The sequence below is a fragment of the Pseudorca crassidens genome, chromosome 11, assembly GCF_039906515.1.
Source record: "Pseudorca crassidens isolate mPseCra1 chromosome 11, mPseCra1.hap1, whole genome shotgun sequence".
In the NCBI taxonomy this organism is placed as follows: Eukaryota; Metazoa; Chordata; class Mammalia; order Artiodactyla; family Delphinidae; genus Pseudorca; species Pseudorca crassidens.
This window is the reverse complement of record NC_090306.1, coordinates 100,694,393-100,719,654: the sequence shown is the minus strand read 5'-3', so window position 1 is coordinate 100,719,654 and position 25,262 is coordinate 100,694,393. Positions and strand designations below refer to the sequence as shown.

General features: G+C 40.3%; 1 protein-coding gene across 1 annotated transcript in view; it reads left to right on the top strand.

Moving 5' to 3' along the window:
• Positions 1-25,262, top strand: part of EFCAB6 (EF-hand calcium binding domain 6) — a 227,434-nt gene that overhangs the window by 77,011 nt on the left and 125,161 nt on the right. Inside the window, exons 7-9 of the mRNA XM_067698329.1 lie at positions 835-947; positions 6,534-6,658; positions 22,693-22,860. Of these exons, the coding sequence (XP_067554430.1) occupies positions 835-947; positions 6,534-6,658; positions 22,693-22,860 (406 nt within the window). The remainder of the gene's footprint in view (positions 1-834; positions 948-6,533; positions 6,659-22,692; positions 22,861-25,262) is intronic.

Here is a 25,262-nt window from a genome sequence, read left to right as displayed (position 1 = left end):
TACTGCAGAGATCATCTAGAAAACCATTTATCGAGTGGCAGGTTTGAGTAGTAGACATTTCATTTTAGAGGAAAAAAGAATCCAAACATTGTATTTATCTTAACTTTAAAAAAAGTATCTCAGTGTATTTCAGGGAGAGACCTTGGTTAAGTGTTTTCAAAATTTCTCTTTATGCATAGACAGCCTAGAATGCTCCGAGAAAAGCTGCCCCGCTCCCACCATCGACTGCTGTAACACGATACGCCATCCTGGGCACAGTTTCTCTCTGCGAAATGATATTCTTGGTCAAGAAGGTGGGCTATGTTCTCTCCTCCACCGGCTGTAGATTTCTCTGGTTATAGCAATTTTATGCTGACTCATGGCCCAGATCCATTCCCCCCAATTATTAAAGGAAGTGGGGAACTGCTTTTGCTGTCTGACTGCAGGGGTGCTCCTCACTCACCCCCACCGGAGAAGGGAGAAGACCCTACGGGGTACAGGCAGGGGGCGTTCCCTTAGCGGGTCCTGAGACGTACCTCTGCACGCAGATCTGTACACAGCCATCTAGAGAGAGAGTGAAGTGATCTCCTCCTAAATATTTGCATTTTTAATTAATTAATTAATTAATTTTCAAACTGAAGTATAGTTGATTGTGTTAGTTTCAGGAGTATCTGCCTTTTTAAAATCTCACAGTAACATTTCGTGGGGTTTACTTCTTTATTCCAGCTCTAGCTAGAAACACACATTAAAATTAATGCCAACCCCAGAGTAAAGGATACCTTAGTAAAAAAAACTTGCTTCATTTAGATTCTCTGTATCATAATTTCTGAATACTAATGAACAGTTCTATTTTAGGTTTGCAAAACACTACAACATTGATAAAGATACTGCAGTGGATTATAATGTTGTTCTGAAGAACCTCAGTACAAATAATGACTTGAACCTTAAATATTCTATGAGAAGTCAAGGTAAGTATTTTAAAGTATGATTTCAGTATCCTCTGGTGTGGTAATTCCTCGTCTGTGAATCTGTCCTAAGGAAACACTTTCAAATATGGAAAATGCATTATCCACAAAGACTGTCATGGTATCTTTATTTATAAGAATAACATAAATGCCTAACAACAGGAAAAGGGTTAAGTGAGTCACAGCCTATAGACACGGTAAGATGTGCATCCACAAGCAATGATTTCCATAAAGTTAATCATAACATGGAAAATGTATGTGGAATATCAGTAAATGATTGGAAAGAAATTCCAAAATACAGATTGTCTTTAAGTGATAAGTGGGTGTTTGATTCTTTCTGCTACTTCTGTATTTTCAAAAATTTTTGTTAATGAACATGTTACTCCTTTAACGATGGGAACAATCTTGATACAAAAGGGCAAATAGTTGAGTAGATGGTATGGTTATACCGGACATGTAAGGCTGGGCTCACGCAGGCATACAACCTTGAGAAGGAAAAACTTTCCTCGTACTGATATTCTTTATCCCAGCCTCTAGAACATAATGCCCAGAGTTGCACAGTTCTGGAGAGAGCAGGGGTCCAGTTCCTCGCGGATGGGTATATGAAGAATGCAATCGGAGAGTCTCCCTTCCAGGCCTTTGGTCATTTGAGGCAAGCAGTTTCTTGCCTCAGGGGTTTACCACGTGTGTACTGGCTCATTCAAGATGGGTTGTCACTGTCTGGTTTCAGTGCAATTCATTGCAGCAAGTATGTACTAATACCTTCTATGATTCCCAGATCTGCCTGACTAGCAAACTTAAAAATTACAAATTCTTAGATTTCAGCTCAGTTTCACTAACCAAGATAGCTTAGAGCAGACCCCAGGACTCTACTTTTCAAAGCCTTCCAAGTTTTGGGAATTACTAGACAATATGACCTTCCAAGGATGCTTTCATCCCTTACATTTTGTTAGTTCATGAGCAAGTCCCTGTACTGCTAGATCCTTCATTGGGTACAAAGCCAGGTAAAATAATCTGACTTTAAGAAGCATGTGTGCTTGTGTGCATGTGTGTGTGTTTGTATGTATGTGTGCATGTATATATATTTTAATAGGACCAGTAAGACACAAAGCAAGTCACATAAAAAATAACACTAAAACACATCTATTTATTGTGCTCTGTGTAGTTACTTTTTAAACCTTAGTTTTAATTTTATTTCTCTCAACAGTTTTGTGAGGTGGGTATTATTATCCCATTTTTTAAAATGAGAAAACTTGACTCCAGGGTGCTAAATGAATTAAGCTAGGAAATGTCTTGGTGTTCAGCTTTCTGCATCAATTTTCCAGAACACAGTATATTTTCAACCTGAAAATTCAATTCTCTCTTCATTTCAAGGATTCGTTTGTTTGTTTGTTTTTTAGTAATATTGTACATCTTTTTTTTTTTTTTTTGCGGTACGCGGGCCTCTCACTGTTGTGGCCTCTCGGAGCACAGGTTCCGGACGCGCAGGCTCAGTGACCATGGCTCACGGGCCCAGCCGCTCTGTGGCACGTGGGATCCTCCCGGACCGGGGCACGAACCCGTGTCCCCTGCATCGGCAGGCAGACTCTCAACCACTGCGCCACCAGGGAAGCCCTGTACATCTTTGAATAAAGTTTCTGTTCCACTTTTCAGATTAACTTCAGTGATACAAACTACCCTTATGTTGAGTTGTTTTTGTTTTCTCTGTTGACTAAATTATCTTGAAGTGCTTTATTCTCTTTGTCCTTTTCCTTTGTACTCACAAGGATCATCTTAGGCCTTTTAGCTATACCTGTAATTTGATTTTCACTTTAGTCTATGCTACTCTTTGCTATGTCCACTTTATTAATTACTTCTGTAATGTTGTTTCCTTTGGCCTACTATATTGTTTTCTGCTCTCATTTTATTGTTTTATCATCTGTTGTTGAGCTCTTGTTTTAATGAATTCGTGTTCTTATTAAAATGTTCTGTAAAGTAATTTTGTGCCTTGAATTACATTTTCTTCCAAGGTGGGATCTGTGCCTTTTTGTGTTATGCTCCTTTCCTTCCTTCTCTATCCACCAGCCCCTTCCCGCAACTTTTTTCCTGTAGAGTTTGTGTAATTTTAAGGAATTTGGATTGATTGAGCATTTTTATTCCATTATACATCTTTAGCTAATCAGAATCTATCTTCAGATAATATTATACTAATTCACATGAATTATAGACTTCAAACAGCATTTTCTGAATTCTTCTCTCCTGTCGTTTGTTATATTGCTGTCATACATCATACTTTTACTTACACTATAAACACAGGCAAGCCATGTGGTGTGGCCAAAAAACAAACAAACAAAGAAAATACAGGATATGTTGCTCAGCTTCTGTTATTCTGAGAATACCTATCTGTTCATTTCATTAGTAGTATATTTTCCTTCATATTCTCAAACACTGTTATTTAAAAAATCTAAATTTTAAAATGCTTTAAAATTTTTACCTGCTAATTTCAACATCTAGGTCATTTTAGGATTTGGTCTTTATTGATTACCTTTTTAAAAAAATATGGATCATAGTTTCCTGTGGGATTTTTTTTTTTTTTTGCCTATGTCTAGTAATTTTGGAATTTATCCTGGATATAGTAAATTTTGCATTGTAGAGACTATGGAGTCTGTTACGTTCCTCTGAAGAATTTAAGTTTTTGTTTCAGTAGCCAGTTTACTTTAGTAGAAGACTAATCTTTGTCTTCCCTGAGGGGTCAACACCCGAGATCCTTTTTCTGCTGTTCTAGCCTTAGCTGGGCTTCTTGTTTTCTGCTCTACACATCTGTAGTCCCCAGGGTTAGCCAGTGATTTTGGCAGAGTTTATTCACGGGCTTTGGAGATCCTCTGCTATGCCTTTCTTTTTGTGCTTTCCCTCCTTACTTTCTAGCTGCTGTGGTAGTCCTGAATTCTCTTTTTTTGATTCCTAAAACCAGTAAGATCCTGGGTTTATATCTAAACTCTAGCCACTTAGCGTAAGGTTCCAGGTGAAGCCTGCCCTCAGGCAAAAGGCCAAATAACAGGAAACTCCATCTTTCCAAGGGTTGACTCCAGTTTATGTCATTTGCTCTCCAATGCCTTCAGAGAGTTTTTTGTTTATATTTTGGCTGGAGTTTATAATTGTTATCTGCTGGGAGGTTTGCTTCAATATGAGCAAATCCACCATAACTGGAAGCAAAACTTTCAGGCTGCCCATATTAAGTTTCTTCTTGCTTCAGTTTATGCTAGTAAATTTATTTATTTATTTGCTTTGCTAATAAATAAATTTATTTTTACTATTTTTACTAATTTTTATTATTTTTTCTTTTGCGTATTTTATTAAGTACTGTAAGAAGGGAGTCTCCATTCATTTGCAGCAGCCCATTATCTGTGACTTTTCTATACATGGGACAATATTTGTTTTCTGTGAATTTTGCATATTTCTGTTTTTGCTGCTTTTGTTCTGAAGACGCCATCAAGACCTTGCTTGTCAAAAGCACCATCTCTTTGGGCACATGGAGAAATGACATTAAGGGCTGAATCCCTTTTGCTGCACCTATGAAATACATACTTGCCCCCTTAAGTTTTGGATTTCCTCTCTACTCCATTTCAAATCAGCTAGAATCCTTCAGAGGAAATTTTGGGGAAATCGGAAGGCGGCAGGAATTATTCAGCTGCACAGAAGAGCGAAAGCTGGTCTAACTGTGATGTGAGCGGAGTCGCTGGACGTGGCTTCATCGAGTTTGTTGGCCAGCCTGCAGTAGCAGCTAGAGCCGTATGGCGGAGGAGGTCCCGCACTGGGGGTGAGCTCCCCCAGGGCGGGCCTCACGCCTCGGCCCCGCCTCCGCCCTCCACCCTGGCGTGCTGTTTACGGAGCACCAAGGGGTTTCCCTAGACGTGCTGTGTGTGTCCTCTAAGCCCCCATTAGAGTAGCAGTGCCCAGCGCAGAGTAAGTGCAGGACCAAGGCATCAGAAAGCTGGGGCTGAGACCTGCCTCACCAAGTGATACCTGCGTGGCTCCCTTGTCTCTCAGTGAGGCTCTTGCAGCTTCTATGCTCTGAGAGCCCATGTTTCAAATGCTAGGCCCTCTGAAGCCACGGAACTCCAGACTGCGTTCTGAAGGGCTGGTTTTGTATTCTGTCATGTAGCCAGAGGGGGTCCACCGGGGGAGACTCACTTTTTTTCTTCTCTTTTCTTTTCTTTTTCTTCTTTTTTTTGAGGTAGGAAATAGAATTCCAGACGACTAAACTGCAGCTGAGTAGTTACAAGTGTGCTTAATTTGAGTGGAGCTTATTTGCAGACATTTTAGGAAATAAATCTGGGAAATCATTTGTGATTCTTTGCAGTTGACTTTGAGGAAGAAAATGACTATATCTTAGATTTGTTTTATTCTCTTTTATTATAAAAGTAATAAGTGGTCGTTGCAAAAAGGCCAGAAAACACAAAAACACAAAATCACACTTCCCTATAATCCTACCACTGTATTCTTTTGGTTATTATCCTCCCAGGTTTTGTTTCTGGTGCATAGATAGATAGATGGATGGATGGATGGATAGATAAGCAAATACACAAAATAAGTGTTAAAATGAAAATTAAATCATGCTAGTTGTTCTTTCAATCATGAAACAATATCAAGGAAAACTTCTTGCATTCATGATTTAGACAGGCCCTTTGTTTTTAATGTCTATGAACCATAATTTATAAAACCAGTCTTCTGTTAATGGGCATTTAAATTGTTCCATTTTTTCCCTTCTTATAAACAGGACAGAACAGATCCTTACACATATGGATCTGTCCTATTATTCCATTAGTGTAAAGTTCTAGAAGGGGATTTGAGAATATTCAAGTACCACGTTTTCTGTATACAAGCCAGCACTGATTTCTTTCTTTGTCATTTGCCTTAATCCCTGCCTATTTGACAAGTAGGGAAAAATTAACTTGTGTTAATTAGACCTTTTAAATTACCAGTGAGTTTGAGCAGTTTTTCATACATTTCTTGGCTTTTTAAAAAACCTTTTTTAATGTGAATTACCTGTTTAAACCTTAGTCTGTTGTGTGATTGGGGGTCTATGTTATCCTTTTGATTCTTAAGAGCTACTCATATATTGAGCAAATTAACCTGCATTTCTCACATATATTAACAATAGTTTTTCCCACTCGTTTTTCTTTCATTGTTATTTGTGTATTTTTTTAACAAACAAAAATTAAATATTTATATTGTCAGACTTATCCATTATTTAAATGATTTCTAGCTCTAATGTGTTCTTTGGAAGGAACTTTTCACACAGTGATTATGTATTACATGTATTATGTATATTCATCTTAATTTTCTTCCACTACTTTTATGGTTTTATTAGTCTGTTTAGTATATATTTACTCTATCCAGATTTAGCCTAGATAAGGTAGCAAGTAGATTAATTTTATTTTTTTCTAATATGTCCGTCCAGTTATTTCAACAGCACTTATTATATAGTTCATGTTTTTGGTTTATTTGAGTCTTAATTTTTACCAGACAGGTGATGATGAAAAGGAAACACTTAATATTCAAATGTACGTTTGACAGTCTTCATAAACTGGGGTTCTTTTGTCTTAATAGAGGTCCCATGGGAGGACCAATGCGTCAAAAGTTCCAAAAGAGATTACCTCCCCAGTCCTGTTTCATCTGAAGATATCTGGAAAAACTGCTCCTTAGATGAAATTGAGAGGACCTTTTGCCAAGAGGTAAGAACGTTCTCCTAGTGCCAGGGTTATCTAAAGTGTGAACAGAGAGAGTAGATGGCTGTGCAAGACCATTAGGTCTAGACGTTATTTCTAAACTGCTTTGAACCACCTCTGCTTCCTCAAGCCCTGGGACCTCCTCCAGCTTCTCGTAACAACAATGCATGGATGATGGTAACGATGATGAGACATTAAGTACTTCCTTGGTGCTACTCACACACTAAATGTAATAAGAAAAATTTAAGACTTATATAACGACATGATACAACTTTATTGAGTAAAATAAAGGAAAATCTGAAAAATGAAGAGGGCTTTTCTAGCTCTTGGACTGGAAGATTTAGTATTAACACCTTCTCACCCTACATCTGGGTGGATATATATATATATATATTTTTTTTTTTTTCTTTTGAAAAGTTACAATAGAGGGCTTATCCTATCACATATAAAATATTTTTAAAGGTATAATAATTAAAACATTATGACAGTGGTGCAGCAGTGAACATTCAAATTGATTTAAAACAGTAGTTGGGTAGTGGGCCAATCTTGATATGTGAATTTAGCATATGATGTGAGGCATTCCAATAAAGTATGGTGGGGACGAGGGAGGAGAAGATTCAGTAATTATTACTGGGATAATTCGCTAGCCAGCCATGTGGGGAAGAAAGCTTGGAACCTTCCACTCTCCACACCAAAATAAATTCGGTATGCCCCCACTATTTAAATTTAAAAATAAATAATCTAGGTGAAAATTTTTAATCTTGAAATTTAGACTTTTAAGCATGAAGTAAAGCCCCAAAGCCATAAAGAAAAAGACTGATAAATTTGACTATATTAAAATGAAAAAGTATTTGTACAGCAAAACTTTGTACAAGCAAATGATAAACTTGGCAAAGCATGTGCCACGTAAATGACAGATAAATAATAACTGTTCCTAACATATGTAGAACTTTTATAAATTATTAATATAAAACTTTCAGTAGAAAATCATCAATGCGGAAAAAATTAACACAGAAGCCAATATTGACAAGGGCGTTAGAGGGCGAGCACATGAATATTCTGTTGGTAAATCGGTAAAACTTGTTTTCTCTTGTTGTTAATGAATTATTGTTTTTATGAAAACATGACCATTCCAAAAAATGTAAGCAATTCTGAAAAGTATAAAGAAGAAAGTAATAAATTATTCAAAATCCACCACCCAGAAATAATCAAAGGCAACATTTGGTGAACATAATTCTAGGCCTGTCTTTATTCTATGTATAGAAGGATTGCTGCATCGGCAGGTGGGTGGGTGGATACATAGATAGAAATAATTTTATAGGAAGAGAATCATGCTCCTTTTTACAAATAAATCATATTTAATTTAAATTTCTTTTAATTTACCAGAAGTAAAAAAATAAATCATCATCATCACCCTCATAATTAACCCTTTTATGGGGCTGCCTTTGTGCCAGGCAGTGTTGTAAGCGCCCCTCAGGTGTTCAGTCCTCACGGCAACTCCAGGAGTTAAGCACCATTATCATCCCGGGTTCAAGATGAGGAACCTGAAGCACGAGGAGACTTAATGACCTGCCCCAGGTTACCCCGCCAGAGAGTCCTGGGGCCCAGTCTGAACCCCGGGTGCTCCACATGATATAATGTCCTCAAGGGAAGCCAAAGATATTTCTGAACTTTGGATAAATATTTCTTTACCACAAGAGATACCAGGTCCCATAAAGAGTTTTGAGACAAAAAAAGATTAAGAAAGCCGTGAAGAGTTGGAGAAATGATGGTGTTTTGAAGGATGTCTCAGTTACAGTCAGCGCAGGCTGGCTATGAAACTCCTTGTGATTGGCACTTCCTGTGTTTCTTCCCATCCCCTCCCACCTCACAATTTTTGCTGTTTATATTTTGTTCTCAGTCAGAGTTTATAATATTTGCATTTTGTTCTCTTACTGTAATTCCCCCAGTTGTTTTGCCTGCGTTTTATATCTACGTGGATTTAATGCACATCACTCTACTCCAGTGCTACCATAGCTTATCCCTTTCAGAGTTCTTTATTTTGATTTATTCTTTGGTTGGCTGGATTTCATTGTCAAGTAATTCCCTCAAGAAAGGCTCATGGGTGCTTTATTCCTTTTGTTTTTTCATACTATCTCTCCCTTTTTTTTATTAGAACAACAACGTAGCTGGGTATAATTCTTCCATCATTCTTTCTTTTCCTCAAAATGTTGTTTTTCTACATTGCCTTCTGGCATTGCGTGTTCTTGAGAAGAATCCTGAGGTCGACTGATTTTTTCCCCCTTGAAGATAATTTTTTATTCTACCAGGATGCCTAAACTATTTTTTCTTAATCCTTGAAATTAAAAAGCAAAACGAAGACTGTCTTGGCATGGAGCATTTTGCCAAAGTTTCCTGGAACACAGTATATTCTTTTGACGTACAGATTTCGTTCACTTCAGGAAAATTTTCCCTGTGTTACGTCACTAAAAACTTCTCCCTGCATCCTTCTCTCCCTCCCTTCTGTCTTCCTTCCATCTTTCCTTCCTTCAGTGGTATCCTCAGTTATCCTTATATTGGATCATCTTTGTCTGTCCTTGATGGTAATCATCTTCTCTCAAAATGCCATACTTTTTTTTTTTTTTTTTTTTTTGCGGTACGCGGGCCTCTCACTGTTGTGGCCTCTCCCGTTGCGGAGCACAGGCTCCGGACGTGCAGGCTCAGCAGCCATGGCTCACGGGCCTAGCCGCTCCGCGGCATGTGGGATCTTCCCGTACCGGGGCACGAACGCGTGTCCCCTGCATCAGCAGGCGGACTCTCAGCCACTGCGCCACCACGGAAGCCCAAAATGCCATAATACTTTTGTCCTTTTCCTCCGCCTTATTGGGAATCTTTCAAGCCATTGTTTTTTTTTCTTTTTTTTTTTTGACCACACCTTACGGCTTACAGGATCTTAATTCCCCGACCAGAGATGGAACCCAGGGCCCTGGCAGTGAGAGTGCTGAGTCCTAACCACGGGACTGCCAGGGAATTCCCAAGCCATTCCTTTACTATTAATTTTAATTTCAGCCTTGTCTTTTATTCTTGCTGTTTCTAATTTGTTATTAGTTCCTGTAATGATGTTGTTTTTGTTTTCTATTTTCTTAGCTTTGAAATATCCTTCTACTCTCTTTCATTGTTTGTTTTTTTTCTTTCTTTCATTGTTTTATCATCTTGTCTTCAAGCTTTTCTTTTAATGAATTTATATTCTTATTTAGTTCCTTTTTATAGTATGAAAGCTTTGCTGGTGATATATATATATAAAAATATATATATATATATATATTTTTTTTTTTTTGTATCCTGTTCTCCTACAGATTGGGTTCTTTGTCTTTTGCTTGATGTTCGTTTGTTTCTTTCTTTTTCTGTAGTGTGTTTGCATAGCTGTAAAACCATTTATTTTCATCCTGCTTGTGCTTAGGTTGAGATCCACTCATATTATGGAGGTAGCTGTATTTTCATTTTCACTGCTGTATAGTTCTCCATTAGCTATATATATGCACAGATAATGCGCTGCCCAGGGATGGGCATTGGATTGCTCCCTGTTTTGTGCTCACCCAAACGATGCCAACGTAAGTGGTTGGCTCCATATCTTCTGGTGCATGCCTGCTAAGGTGTCTCTGAATTACACCCAGCATTCCTTGCTAGGTTGTAGGGAGCATGCTCCTCAGCTTTCATTGGCAGTATCCAGTTATTTTTCAGAATACCAATTCACACTCCCATTGGGAGCATATGAGAATTCCTGTTGTCCAATGTACCCACCAGCTCTTGATATCATTAGAGTTGTCCATTTTTACCAGTCTGATGCGGATTAAATGGCATTTCAGCTATAATTTAAATTTCGTTTCTCTTTTTACTGATGTGTCAGATAGCTCCTTACATTTTACAACCTTTCTTTAGAACATTTTTGGTAAAAATGTATCCATTTTTAACAAATATTTATTGAGTGCCTACTGCATGCCGAATTGTGCTTCATTTTAGATAATTATTAGCGAACAAAACAGGGCACCATCTTGGCTCTCATGGAGATTGCATGACCTTACATCAGGGAGAGAGATGTTAAACAAATACACGTTCGTAACTACCATTCTCCTAGAGTGGTATGACAGAAAAGGACGGGGTATTATAGGAGAGAATAACAAGGGAGCCTCGTTTAGATTGGGGGCCAGGGGAACATTTATAAGACGCAAGTGTTTAAACATGGGAAATGGTGTACCTTTCACTCGTCCATCCCTAACATGATGGCTGCCCTGTATCATCTCCAAAGTGTGATGCAGATACACACTAGTTCTTGTGGGGAAAGTTTCATGACATGTCGTTAAATGAAAAAAGCATTTGTCAAAACTGAAAGTGTAGTATGGTCCCATTTTTGTAAAATTATAATATATGTTTATGTGATCATGTTGGAGTTTTTGGAACACCGTATAAAAACCTGTGGGTAGTGAGACTTCCGGTATCTTTATGTCCTTTTTTATACTTTGCTGAATTGCTTGCATGTTTTTGTTTGTTTCATTATAAACAGTAATGATGAAAATTCCTAAAAAATTTTACGTGTCGCAAAGACATTACTTCTGGGGACTTCCCTGGCGGCCCAGTGGTAAAGACTTCACCTTCCAATGCAGAGGGTGCAGGTTCGATCAGATCCCTCGATCCCTGGTCAGGGAGCTAAGATCCCACATGCCTCCGTGGCCAAAAAACCAAAACATGAAACAGAAGCAATATTGTAACAAATTCAATAAAGTCTTAAAAAAAAAAAAACCAGAAAAACAAAGACATTACTTTTGTTTCATTCCTGCTTTTCTTCTAAGAGCTCTGGATTATGTCAAAACACTCTCCTGAAAAAAACCTGATTGGAGACTAAATGCCATTAAGATATTAAAAGCAGATTTCATTAATCCAATAAATATACTGAGACCAGACTCCATGTCTGGCTTTGGCTTCCCTCCGCTAGAGGCTTCCCCCAGGCAGCCCACCTCCCCCAGAGAGAGATGGGCACGTTTAGCCACATTTTGGGTTAATCTTATGCAACTTTATAAGAAGCTTAGGCCCTGTAAGTCTCTAGATTCTTTTCAAGATTTCCCCTTAGATTTCCGATATTCCTGTGCACCTTCAGGAAGTCTTAGTGAATGTGCTCCTTATTCCTTTAGTGGGGAGAGACGCTTGTCCATATATTTCCATGCTCCAGCAGCTTTTTAAACGTCCCCTTTTGCACCAAGTTGGTGTTTCTTTTGTTTATCTTCGTATCCCAGTTAGCAGGAAAAAAGTGAATTCGGACAACGTGGAGAGGGTTGGAAATATCGAAGAATATTGTTATTACTCAGTAATAAACAGCAGGAAAACCTTTGGAAATAAAACCAATCTTCATAGCATTTTTATGAGTCATACAAAAATCAGTGGTTAACCTACTTTACTGCATTTTAGAAGTCCCATAAGCAAAGCTGATTCACCCTGGTTCTTTGTAATTCCCCCCCGCCAAAAAAAAGGATAATTAAAGAAATGTCCAATGTGTACGATGTTTATGAAATCCTAACGATTTCCCTTACAGTCAAAGCTACTTCTCTTTTTAATAAAATGTCACCAGCTTTTTGTTTGATTGACCTGACTTAATCAGGAGCAGCCTAGCATGGGCTCACAGTAGGGATGGGTTGAAAGTATATTAAGAAAGATGTATCAAACTGGCAGATCCACCAAGTATTTTTAGCTCTGAAATTTGAGTTAGAGCTATTGTATGTGCTGTTTTTCCCTGAGAAACTTGTCTGCCTTGTCAGTTGAGTAGCTGTGACTGGGGATACTGTTTTGTAGTGAGCTCATCAATTAAACATTTGAAGTTCAGTACATGCCATAGTAACCTTTTTGATCAGTTTTGGAAAGGAAAATGTGAAGAGGTTTTGGTGAAAATAAAGTGGTTGAGCAGCTCTGTGCCGCTGATTTCTGTGAATGCTGTAATTTTAATTCACCACAGCTTTCAAAGTCCTATGAAAAGGTTGAAAAGGCCCTGAGTGCAGGGGACCCGTCCAAACGTGGATACGTATCTTTGAATTACCTAAAGGTTGTCCTCGACGCCTTTGTATACCGATTACCAAGAAGAATTTTCATCCGGTTAATGAAAAGGTAAGAGTACCGTTGTTTCCTTGACAATTTTTTTCCCAAATGTCAACTGTGAGGATCGGGAACAGCTTTATTTATTTTTTATGAATGTTTTAGACTTTTTTACTATTGAAAATTTCAAACACATGCAGAAATAAAGAGAATAATGTAACGAATCCACGAATGCTCCCACTACCCGTCTGCAACTTCCCACTCACTCATGGTCAATTATTTCATTGCTATCCCTGCCCATTTTTCCTCAACCTCAGATTTTTTTTTTTTTTTCCTACGGTACGCGGGCCCCTCACTGTTGTGGCCTCTCCCGCTGCAGAGCACAGGCTCCAGACGCACAGGCTCAGCGGCCATGGCTCACGGGCCCAGCCGCTCCGCGGCATGTGGGATCCCCCTGGACCGGGGCACGAACCCGTGTCCCCTGCATCGGCAGGCGGACTCTCAACCACTGCGCCACCAGGGAAGCCCAACCTCAGATATTTTTGAAGCAAATACCAGACATCATATTTCATTGAAAAGATCTATGTCTCTCGATATGAACTCTTTTTAGAAACATGGTGAAAATACTGTTTCACACCTAATAGAATTATCAATAATATTAATAAATATCCAGTCAGAGTTCAAATTTAACTGATTGTCTCACATTTTCTTTTATAACTTATTTGAGTCGAGATCCAAATCAAATCTGTACATTGCAGTTGATTGATTTGCCACAATTCTTCTTTAATCTGCAGGGTCTCTCTCCATTTGTTAATTTTCCCCCCTTAAGATGCATTTGTAGAAAAAGTCTGGATTGTTTGTTATGTAGAGTTTCTTACAATCTGAATCTGACTGATTGCAACCCACGGTGACATGTAACGTGCTCTCCTGTCTCCCTCCCCGCCAGCCCCTGCCCCTGAATTGATACATGCACAGATCCAGGTTCAATTTGGGGGACAAGAACACTTCATAGGTGGTAGCAAGCATGTATGGACTGCTTGTCTTTCTTCTTGTGATGTTAGCAGCCCTTGTTGATCACCCCTATATCCATCAGTTCACTAGGGATTGTAAGGTGGTGATGCTCTGTGTCTACTGTTGCTCCTTTATTAGTTGGAGTACTTCTGTAATGCAAATGTCCCCTTTCCAACCATTTGGTAACAGTGAGACACAGTTAGTGTAGAAAAGGTAGGATCTCCTTGGTTCTTTCCCTTCACTTACTATTTTTCAAAATAATGAATTGGTTTCCTAGCATCCTCCAGAAGTGAGCAATGAGTGACTTTTCTTAAATGTTATTATGAGCTCATGAATGTTAACGTATTTGATGCCTTTCAATTCATTACAGTTATTATTCTCCTTGATACTCAATTTGTTCTGTCTTGGCCACTGGGAGGCTTTTTGTGTTGGCTCCGGCGTCCCGCTGGTGTGACCCTAGTAGTCTTTGATAACATTTCTTGGTATAACGAAATGCTCTAGGCTCTTCTGGTACATCTCTTGCCTCAGACCTGGAATCAGCCATTTCTCCAAGGACTCCTGTTTACTTTTATTTGGAAATGGTATATATAGACCAAACTTTGGGTGAGGAATACTGTCTTTAATTTACCTGGTTTTCTGTCCAGGTAACTCAGAGAACCTTTTCTCAGGGGACATGGGAATGAGGCTGATAGAAAGATTGTCCTGTGAAACTCTGAATAGTTGGAGGACACCTTGGGGTTACCTAGAAAGGAGGGGCATTAGAGAACGAGAAGGAAAAAATAGGACTGAGCTAGACCAGCTGGACCCATTTCCCATAGCACTTCCTTCCCTTCTCAGCACCCTGTGTGTCCAGAGAGAGTCGCCTGTGTGTTACCACCATGGCTTCTAGAGCGAAGGGCATAAATATTTCCATGGCTCAGAAAACAGCTCTATTTTCCTGCCTGTACATAGTGAAATCTTTTAGGAATTACTTTCTTGGATAGCTAAGAGTTGTATAGCCATTTCTTTTTGTTTCATTTTCAAAATGACACAAGTAATAATGTGGTAGCAGTAATAGAAATCAAAAACAAAAAGTCACCATTCACCTTACATAGGCAATGACTGTTTTCATTTTTCCACATTCTCTTCCACTTTGTATCCACATACATATGTAATTTTTACATATTTGTAATCAAAATGCACCTACAGTTTTATATCACGCTTTTTAAATGGGAATATGCATATTATACCATTCTTCACATTGGCTTCATAGTCTTCAAAATTATAATTATAATTTTATGGATGCCTGCTGATGCTGGCCATTGTGGGAGGTGCTAAGAGTGCAGAAATAAATAACAAAGAGTTCCTGGCCAGAGTGGCTGCCAGGGGATGATGGCTGTGAAGCCTGATGGGCACATAGAGTGAGTGTATTAGGAGGCTGAGGGCGGCCAGAGATGTGGTGGTATTCACGTGTTCTAGCCAGGGATCCAGGGACTTCTGAGTCATGACCTTTGTCATGTCACCCACCCAGAATTCCCAGTGGAACAGGGCGCAAGAGACAACAGCAGGGTGAACTCCCAAGTGCTAATATAAGGAATTATAAATCTGGTATGCCTCTTGGTGCACATATCTGGAAGTGAAGCTTTGTCATATCTTCCTGGCCAACTGTCCCCTTTGTAATTATATCACTACCCTTTTATCCCTCTGGCTTTTATAGTCTATCTTATCTGCTATTAAAATACCCATAACACTTTTCTTTTGATTAGTATTTGTCAGGTATCTCTTTTCCCAACCTCTCGTTTTCACTCTTTTATTGTCATGGTTTCAGTGTATTTCTTGTAAAATAGCATATATCTGTATTTTTAAAATTCCAAAATGAACATCTTTACCTTTGTAATGGGCCAGTTCAGTCTGTTTCCGTTTGTTGTGATAGATGTATTTGGATCGTCCCCACCACTTTACTTTGTACTCTCTATGATTTACTTGGTTCTTTCTTTTTTCTCCGTCATGTTTGGTTCGGCTGAGTTTTTCTTATCACTCTTTTTTTTCCTCCACTGCCTTGAGACTTAAATATTTTATTTCTATTCTTATATTGATTATCCTTAAAATTTTAACATGTGTTCTAAACTTGTAAAGCCTAAAGCTAATCAGTGTTTCCATTGTCCTGGGTAAAACAAGCACTTTCAGCCCACGTGTTACCATTGGCTAGTGCGGTTTTTTTTTTTTTTTTCCGTGTTGGGTCTTCGTCTCTAGTTGCAGCACACGGGCTCAGTAGTTGTGGTGCATGGGCTTAGTTGCTCTGCGGCATGTGGGACCTTCCCAGACGAGGGATCGAACCCATGTCCCCTGCATTGGCAGGCGGATTCTTAACCACTGCGCCACCAGGGAAGTCCCTCTCCCATTGCTTTTATTTATTTAATTTATTAATTTTTTAAAATTTATTTATTTGTTTAAATTTTTGGCTGCCTTGGGTCTTTGTTGTGTGGGCTTTTCTCTAGTTGTGGCGAGCAGGGGCTACTCTTCATTTCTGTGCACAGGCTTCTCATTGGGTGGCTTCTCTTGTTGCAGAGCATGGGCTCTAGGCATGTGGGCTTCAGTAGTTGTAGCACGCGGGCTCAGTAGTTGTGGCTCACGGGCCTAGTTGCTCCGCAGTATGTGGGATCCTCCCAGACCAGGGCTCGAACCCGTGTCCCCTGCATTAGCAGGCAAATTCTCAACCACTGCGCCACCAGGGAAGCCCCAACTCTGTAAGACTTTGAAACCCTTCTCTGGTGAAAAATTCATTGTTTCAAGGAAGGCTAATACTCAAAACAGGACCAATAAAAACTGTATATTCGTCCATTTATCCACTCAGCAAATATTTTTTGTGCTCCCGTTACATGCTAGGAAATATTGAGTCCTTAGGTATACAAAGCCTGACCGCAAGAGCTGGGTCTAGTTGGGAGGACAGAAGACATAAAATTTACTGCAGTATAAATGCCAGGGGGTGAGAACAACGTGGGTCAAGATTGTTAAGAATGGAGTGACGGGCTTCCCTGGTGGCGCAGTGGTTGAGGGTCTGCCTGCCAATGCAGGGGACACGGGTTCAAGCCCTGGTCTGGGAAGATCCCACATGCCGCGGAGCAGCTGGCCCCATGAGCCACAATTACTGAGCCTGCGCGTCTGGAGCCTGTGCTCCGCAACAGGAGAGGCCGCGATAGTGAGAGGCCCACGCACTGCAATGAGGAGTGGCCCCCACTTGCCGCAACTAGAGAAAGCCCTCGCACAGAAATGAAGACCCAACACAGTCAAAAATAAATAAAAAAAATAAATAAAATTAAAAAAAAAAAAAAAAGGCAAAATTCCAAAAAAAAAAAAAAAAAAGAATGGAGTGACTAGTCATCATTAGCTGTTTAATTAAGGACTAATCCGGGCCTGCTGACCCGTCCTCCCACGTCCCACCCTAGAGTGTATGGGTTCATAACCAACTGTAGCCCGTGACAGGAACATTTTCTTAGTTCCAAAATAGCCTGTTTACTTAGTTGTACTGCAAAGGGAGGCTTATTCATGACTCTGCTTGAAACATTAGCTCCTGTCCCACTTTCATGTTTATTTTAGAAAGCAGCATTCGGATGCTTTTGGTACATAGCAATATCTCCCAAGTTAGTTATTTACTGAGCACATCCAATAACTGAATCTCTAGTAACTAACCAGGAGTGCGGTGAATTACTTTGCCTCAGACTCATACATGAGCGAGTACCAGAGCGGAGCTACTCGGCCTCAGTGTCTACCTTGCGAAGTCCACTGAGCGAGGGGCAGTCTGCGCTGCGGGGCAGGGCTCTGGGGAGGCTCCCAGGGCCTGGAGGTGGACCTGTGGGTCCGGGATTTGCTCTCTGCTCCGGAGGCTGCAGCGCCGCACCTCCGTCCATCTAGAATGCCACTGCACAGTGTGGATTCCAAGGTTTGGGGTCCTGCTTTCGTGGCGGAGACGCTTTAGTTGGTACACCAGCTGTCATTAATCTTTATGCCTATATGACCTGTTCTCTCAGGATGGACAGGAATAGTGCCACTGACTGTGTGCCGGGCCCTGTCTTCAGTGATTTTCTCGTATTCGCTCACTTCGGCCTCTCAGCACCTCTGTGAGGTGGACACTATCATCATCTTCATTCAGTTCTTTCATTTCATCCTCATTTGCTGAGGAAAGGAACGTGGGGGCGCGTACCCGGCCTGAGGCTCCCAGCTAGTGAGTGATGGGGCCAGGATTCGAACCGGCTGCTCCAGAGCGGGCGCGTTCCGCCCTGCGCTGAGCCACCTGCTAGCATGTCGGGTGGGCCACCGCTTTAAGATAAACGAAGGCTTTCGTGTGTCCATCCCCCTCAGCTTGTATTAGTATATTGAAGAAGTAATTTAATTAAAAATAGTGAAATCTTCATCTCCGCTAATGGAGGACTGTAATAATGCTTACCGTGCCAAATAAGTCACTGATGTACCGCTCGGCAGACAGACTGACGGACACACCTGAGAAGGTGGGCGATTGAGCCTCTGCCCCACGCCGGACCCGGCCATGGGCACTTAGGTCGAACTCATAGATGAACGAGGTGAAGTCCCTGCTGACAGTGAGCTTACCCTCTGGGGCATCACACGAGAGCCACGGCCATCAGATACTTGAGGGCTGCAGAGGGCGTGGTTTCCAACTGACATGCCCGCTCCAACCCCTCTGACCATTTACCTGGGTCTTGGCCACATTCTGGGACCTGGAAGGAGAAGGAGAGCAGAGGGAGAGAGCCAGGAGTGGGCAGGGATGGCATGTTGCCTAGCCAGAGAGGGCAGCCCTGGGAAGCAGGTCCCCCTGATGTAGAGAGGAGCGCAGAGCTGTTAGAAGATGCTTTAGAGCCACTCCAAGAAGCTGTGTGTGCTGCCTCCACACACTGGCATCCTCCCTCCACGCGGGCCCATCACCCTGGTCACTTCCATTTACATCAGCTGTGGCTCATTTTCCTGTACCCGGAAGCAATCTGTACTCTACCTGTTCACGTACTCTTATTCTTGGTGTTATTATTTGCAGCTCACATGACTTTATACATAGAAAGTCCAGAAGAATCTTCCAAAAAATATTAGAAGTAATAATAGAATTGAGAAGGTCATTGGATACAAGGTCAATATGCAAAGATCAATAATATTTCTGTAACCTGCAGTAAGCAATTAGAAAAAGAAGTTTTAACATATCATTTCTAAAAATATTTTAAAAAACCAAATACCTAGAAATATATCTAACGAAAAATGTGCAAAATTCTCTACATTGAAGGCTAGAAAGATTGCTTATACAAACAGCCATCCTTTACAAACTTTCAGAAGGCATAGCAGGAACACTTCTCAGCTAATTCTCTGAGGTCAATATTATCCTGATACCGAAGCCAGACAAAGAGATCACAGGAAAAGAAAATCACAGATCAATATCCTTTGTGAATATAGTTGCAAAAATTCTCAAAAAAGTATTAGCAAAGTGAATCCAGCAACATGTAAAAAGGATTAAATGCTACGACCATGTGAGATTTATCCCAGGACTGCAAGGTTTGTTTAACTTCCAAAAGATCAGTTAATGTAATACAAAATATTAATAGAAACAAGGACAAAGCTGCATGATCATAGATGCAGAAACAAATATTTGAAAAATTCAACACTCATTCAGGATAACAATTTTCAACCAACTAGGAATAGAAAAGAAATTCCCTAACCTGATAAAGGGCACTTACGATAAACCCAAAGTTAACGGCATAGTTAATGGTAAAAGACTAAATACTTTCCTCCTGAGATCAGGAAAAACACAATGATATCAGCTCTAGCTACTTCTTTTCAACATTATACTGAAGTTCTAGACAGTGTAATCAGGAAAGAAAAGAAATAAAATGCATACAGATTGGGAAGAAAGAAGTAAATGAAACAGTCTTTATTCACAGACAACATGATATTGTAATAGAAAATTCTAAGGAACGCACACACACACGAACTGCTAGAACTAATAAATGAACTCATCAAGGTCACAGGATACAAGATCAACATACAAAAATCAGTTATATTTCTATAAATTAGCAATGAACAATCTGAAAATGAACTTCAGAAAGCAATTCCATTCACAATAGCATAAAAAGAATAAATTACCTAGGAGTCAATTTAAGAAAAGAAGTGCCAGGCTTGTATACTGAAAATTATAAAAAACTGTTGAAAGGAAAAGAAGACGTAAATAAGTGAAGAGACATTCCATATTCATGGATTGGAAGAATCGATAGTATTAAGGTGGAAATTCTCTCCAGATTGATCTGTAGATTCAATGCAAACCCCATCAAAATCCCAGCTGGCTTTTTCCCAGAAATTGAAAAGCTGATCTTAAAAATTCATTTGGAAATGCAAAGGTGGCAGAATAGCCAAAACAATTTTGGACAAGAAGAAGGAAGTTAGAGTACTTAAACTTCCAGACTTTGAATCTCAGGATAAAGCGACAGTAATGAAGACAGTGTGGTACTGGCATAGGATAGACTTAGTGGTTGACAGAGCATAATTGTGAGTACGGAAATAAAGACTTCCGTTTATGGCCAATTACTTTTCAGCCAGTTCAGTAGGAGAAAGGATAATCTTTTCAACACATGGTGCTGAGACGATTGGATATCCATATGCAAAAAGATGAATTTAGACATTTTCTTCACATCATATACCAAAGTTAACTGAAAATGGACCATAGACCTAAATATAAGAGCTAAAACGGTAAAAGTCTTAGAAGAAGACATATGTGTAAATCTTTGTGACCTCGCGTTAGGCAAATATTTCTTAGATGTGACACTAAAAGCATGATCCATAAAAGAACAAAATCTGTAAATTGGACTAATCAGAATTTAAAACTTTTGTGCTTCAGAAGATACCATTAATGACAGACTGAGAGAAAATATATGTAAATTATATATCTGGTAAAGGACTTGTGTCTAGAATATATGAGAACCCTTAGGACTCAAGAAGAAGACAACCTGATTTTTTAAATGGGCAAGAGATTTTAATAGACATTTCACCAAAGAATACATAGGAGTGGCCAAATAGCACATGAAAAGATGCTCAACGTCATTCGTCATCAGGGAAATGCAAATCAAAACCACAATGAGATATATCACTTCACACCCTCTAGGATGGCTACTATCAGAAAGACAGACGGCAGTAAGTGTTGGCAAGATTGTGGAGATGGAACTCGTACACTGCAGGTGGGGATGGAAATGGTGCAACTGCTGTGGAAAACAACATAGTAGTTTCTTAAAAATTTCAGTGGAAATTTACCACATGACCCAGCAGTTCCACTCCTAGGTATCTGTGCAAGAGAAATAGAAACAGGTGTCCACACAAAGGCTTGTGTGCAAGAGTCCATAGTAACATTCTTCATAATTTCTAAACTGGAAACAATCAAAATGTTCATCAGCTTATGACAAGGTAAACAAAATGTGCCCTATCCTACAGTGGAATAGTAATATCAGGAATAAAGAGGAACAAAATGCCGATCCACGCAACACGTGGATGGACCTCAAAACCATTACAGTAGGTGATAGAAGCCAGACGGAAGGTGCATACAAGGCATATACTGTATGATTCTGTTTACATGAAATATCCAGAAAAAAGCGAATGCAGAGAGTTAGAAAGTAGATTCGTTGCCTTAGGATAGAGATGGAAATGGAGAGCGAGTACAAATGGGCACAAGGTTTCTTCGGGATGATGAAAATATTCTGGAATTAGATAGTGGTGATCGTTGATAAATTTACTGAAAATTATAGATATTAGTTGTCAGTGATTCCCATTTGGGCATTAAACAATTGTCACTCCCAAACCAAAAAGTGCCCTGCACATATCCTCTAAATTACTTAATTTTCTCCAAGAGGACCTTACATCCTTTTCAGATTTTGGACCCCAAAGTCATAGTTGACATTTATACATGGCTTTATTACTTCACAAGTCTTTGGTCACACTGGTATTCACAATATCTCCCTATGAAGAGGTAGGGTTCTTTATTTCCCCTGCTTTTCCAGTAAACAGTTTCTCTCAGTTTTTTTAAAATTAATTAATTAATTTATTTTGGGCTGTGTTGGGTCCTCGTTTCTGTGCGAGGGCTTTCTCTAGTTGCAGCAAGCGGGGGCCACTCTTCATCACGGTGCGCGGGCCTCTCACTATCACGGCCTCTCTTGTTGCGGAGCACAGGCTCCAGACGCGCAGGCTCAGTAGTTGTAGCTCACGGGCCCAGTCGCTCCGCGGCATGTGGGATCTTCCCAGACCAGGGCTCAAACCCGTGTCCCCTGCATTGGCAGGCAGATTCTCAACCACTGCGCCACCAGGGAAGCCCAGTTTCTCTCGGTTTTGATATTCAATTTACTTATCGGTAATTTTTTGTTCTGGGGGAAGAAATTTGCCTCGCGGTATTTTGCTCGTAATGTTTTCTTTATGCAGCATGGCTGAAATTTTTTCTCACTAAGTAATTGTACATTTATGTAAGTGATGAGGTTGGTGGTAGTGAAAACGAGCATGGTTAACATTCTTAGTGAATCGGCTAGTTGTAATTGAATTGCCAGGAAGTTCTGTGCCCCATGAGGCTGAGCCGCGGGGCCCTCAGGTGGGTTGGGGTGCCCTGCGAATGTGCCAGCATTCAGCCTGCCCTGGGCAAAGGGTCAGCCTCCTTCCTCCTGCCGTGTCCTGGCAGAGAACCTTGTAGGACCTCCTGCCCTGGGCAAAGGGTCAGCCTCCTTCCTCCTGCCGTGTCCTGGCAGAGAACCTTGTAGGACCTGCACTTGCGAAGTTCTAGATTCCCTTCCCCCCACCGCTCTTGGCACGTGGGTTATACAGTAATGACCATCCGTTGAGGTACTCGTGTTTCAAATCGTAATTCTATCTGGCCCGAACTCATGCTTTATTAAGTGCTGCTAAATACACGTAATGCTCTTGCTTCCTTTTTTTTCTTTTTAAAAAATTCCCTTATATATTCTCATGCTCAGAAACCTGATGGACATATAACAGGGGAAGAATTGCGACATATTCTGAATTGCACAGTTGTAAAACTAAGTGATTCAGAATTCAAAGAACTAGTGCAAACGCTTGACCCTGGGTGCACCGGATGGGTCAACGTCAGCACGTTTATTGAACTGCTTGAAGAGAACCCTAAGGTGAGTGTTACAACAACTTCACGTTTGCTTTTCTGTTTACGGCAGGCAACTTAGGTGTTCTTCGTGAAATAAGAGATGCAGGTGAGATATGGTTTAAATAAATGGATGAGCACATCTTTCAGCTGCGTTAATCTTTAAGAGTTGTGTTTAAAAGTTGCTTAACTTGGGGTTTTTAAATCTCATTGAAGGATGCTCTTTGACATTTCTGAAAACTTTCCCTTGAGTGACAGCACTTTATATGCTGGATGTGACTCCTTTTCCCAGCATTGCAAAGGCACTGCTCTTACAATCATGTCTTGCAGTAGAAGCAAAAACAAACACTGCTTATTGCCTCTAGTGACACTTACTTTTAGTATTTGTTTCTTTTGGCTGAAAAGTTGATGGTTTTATTATTAAAAATATTTCTATAACTTTAATAGCTATTAACATTTTAAGAACTCTAAAAAATCAGATTAGTTTCAGATAATGCGTGCAGTAAGCACTAACAGAGTCTCGTTGAAATGTTTGTTAAAGACTTTCTTTACCAGGTACAGATTAGCTTTTGGTTTCAATATTATGGCTTCCTGGGCTTCCCTGGTGGCGCAGTGGTTGAGAGTCCGCCTGCCGATGCAGGGGACACGGGTTCGTGCCCCGGTCCGGGAGAATCCCACATGCCGCAGAGCGGCTGGGCCCGTGAGCCATGGCCGCTGAGCCTGCGCGTCCGGAGCCTGTGCTCCGCAACGGGAGAGGCCACAACAGTGAGGGGCCCGCGTACCGCCAAAAAAAAAAAAAAAATTATGGCTTCCTGAATGCCCACCTTGTGCACATCCTAAACCATGTCACTCAATCCTTCTTGAACTCTGATCCAAAAGTGAGTCCCAGAGCCCTTTTACCCGCAAAAATGAAGAGCTGCAACTTTTCCCGAATTCTGCTGTGGGACAGACCCTCTGTTAGCTTTTGTAAATCATCACCTCTGACTGTCACAGCAGCCCTGCACATAGCCGCCTTTTTTTCTTTAAAAACAGAAATACAGACATGTGAGCAGTCTGCTCTCCATGTGGCCAGCAGCGTGGTCTCTGCCTACTCTTAAGTCAGATGCTGTCAGCCTCCAGGCTGCAAACCCTCTAATGGCATTGGGACCCGCAGGATAAAGCAGAACTTCCCCACGTAGCTGATGAGGTGCCACGTGGTCCAGGCCTGCCACCTCTCACGGGGTCTCCTCACCGCTGCACCACTCGGGTCCTCGGGCTCCCCGGATTCCCGCCGCCATCCTCGGCAGTGCAGCTCCTGCCAGGATCTCCTTCCTGCTCCCTGGTCCAGGGCCCATTCTCCAGGGACCCTCCCTGACCCCTCTGATGAAGCCTGTCTTGCAGTCATCAACCTCACACACCTGTGCCAGTCACAGGGTCACGTTTCTGTCACAATGTGCCTCCAGGAAGGCGGAGGCCTTTCTGGTTTTACTGCCCATTGTACCCACAGGCATAGCCCAGTGCCAGCAGCACTCACAAAGCAGTTTGTTGAGTGAATGTTAATATAAACAAGTGAATTAGAAACGTTAGAAGGCAGAGATATGCAAATAGAAGAAACTTAAGATCACTGCTAATTCTAACATTGAGGAATTGTGTTACATTGTTACTCACTCTTATACTTTGTTGCATATTCTTCCAAACCTTTATACCTACACAGGCATATGATTTTTTGCAGCTTTATTGAGGTATAATTGATATATAAAAACTGCACATATGTAATGTATATAATTTGATGAACTGGATATATGTATACTTTCATATATAGTGTCTATTTTATTTTAAAATGAGACCATATAATTAGTGACTTTTTAGTTTGTCATTGATTAACGTATTGTTAACCCTTAGTGTCAGTAAAAATTCTGCTATGTAATCTTAAAAGATGCAGCGTATTCCCTGCTCTTATCATCTGGGTGTTCATTTTTCTTCCTTTTATAAATTTTGCTGCAAGGAATATTGTATTGCCTCCTTTTTTAAATCATCCTATGATAATTTCTTTAGTATAAATTTCCAGAAATGGAATAAAAATTTTATATATTTTTTAAATATTTTAATTATTTTAAAAGTTGAATATATGTATGAAGTACAAAATGCAAAAGATGCAGAAGGGAATCCAGTGGAAGTGAGTTTTCCCTCTACCTCTGTCCCCAGCCACTCCCCAGAGACAGTCACTGTTACTCTAGAGGCTGTAGATTATCAAATGGTCTGATGTTATCCATTTTCAACACTAGCAGTTTGCTTCCTTTTTTATTTCTGCCATTCTGATAGGCCAAAATGTCATCTCATCATCCTTTCACTTTGCATTTATTTGATTTCTAGGTGATGCATTTTTTCATGTTTCCTGTACTTCTTAAAAATAAGCCCAAGTTAAATGTTATTATCCCATTTCCAGATTGG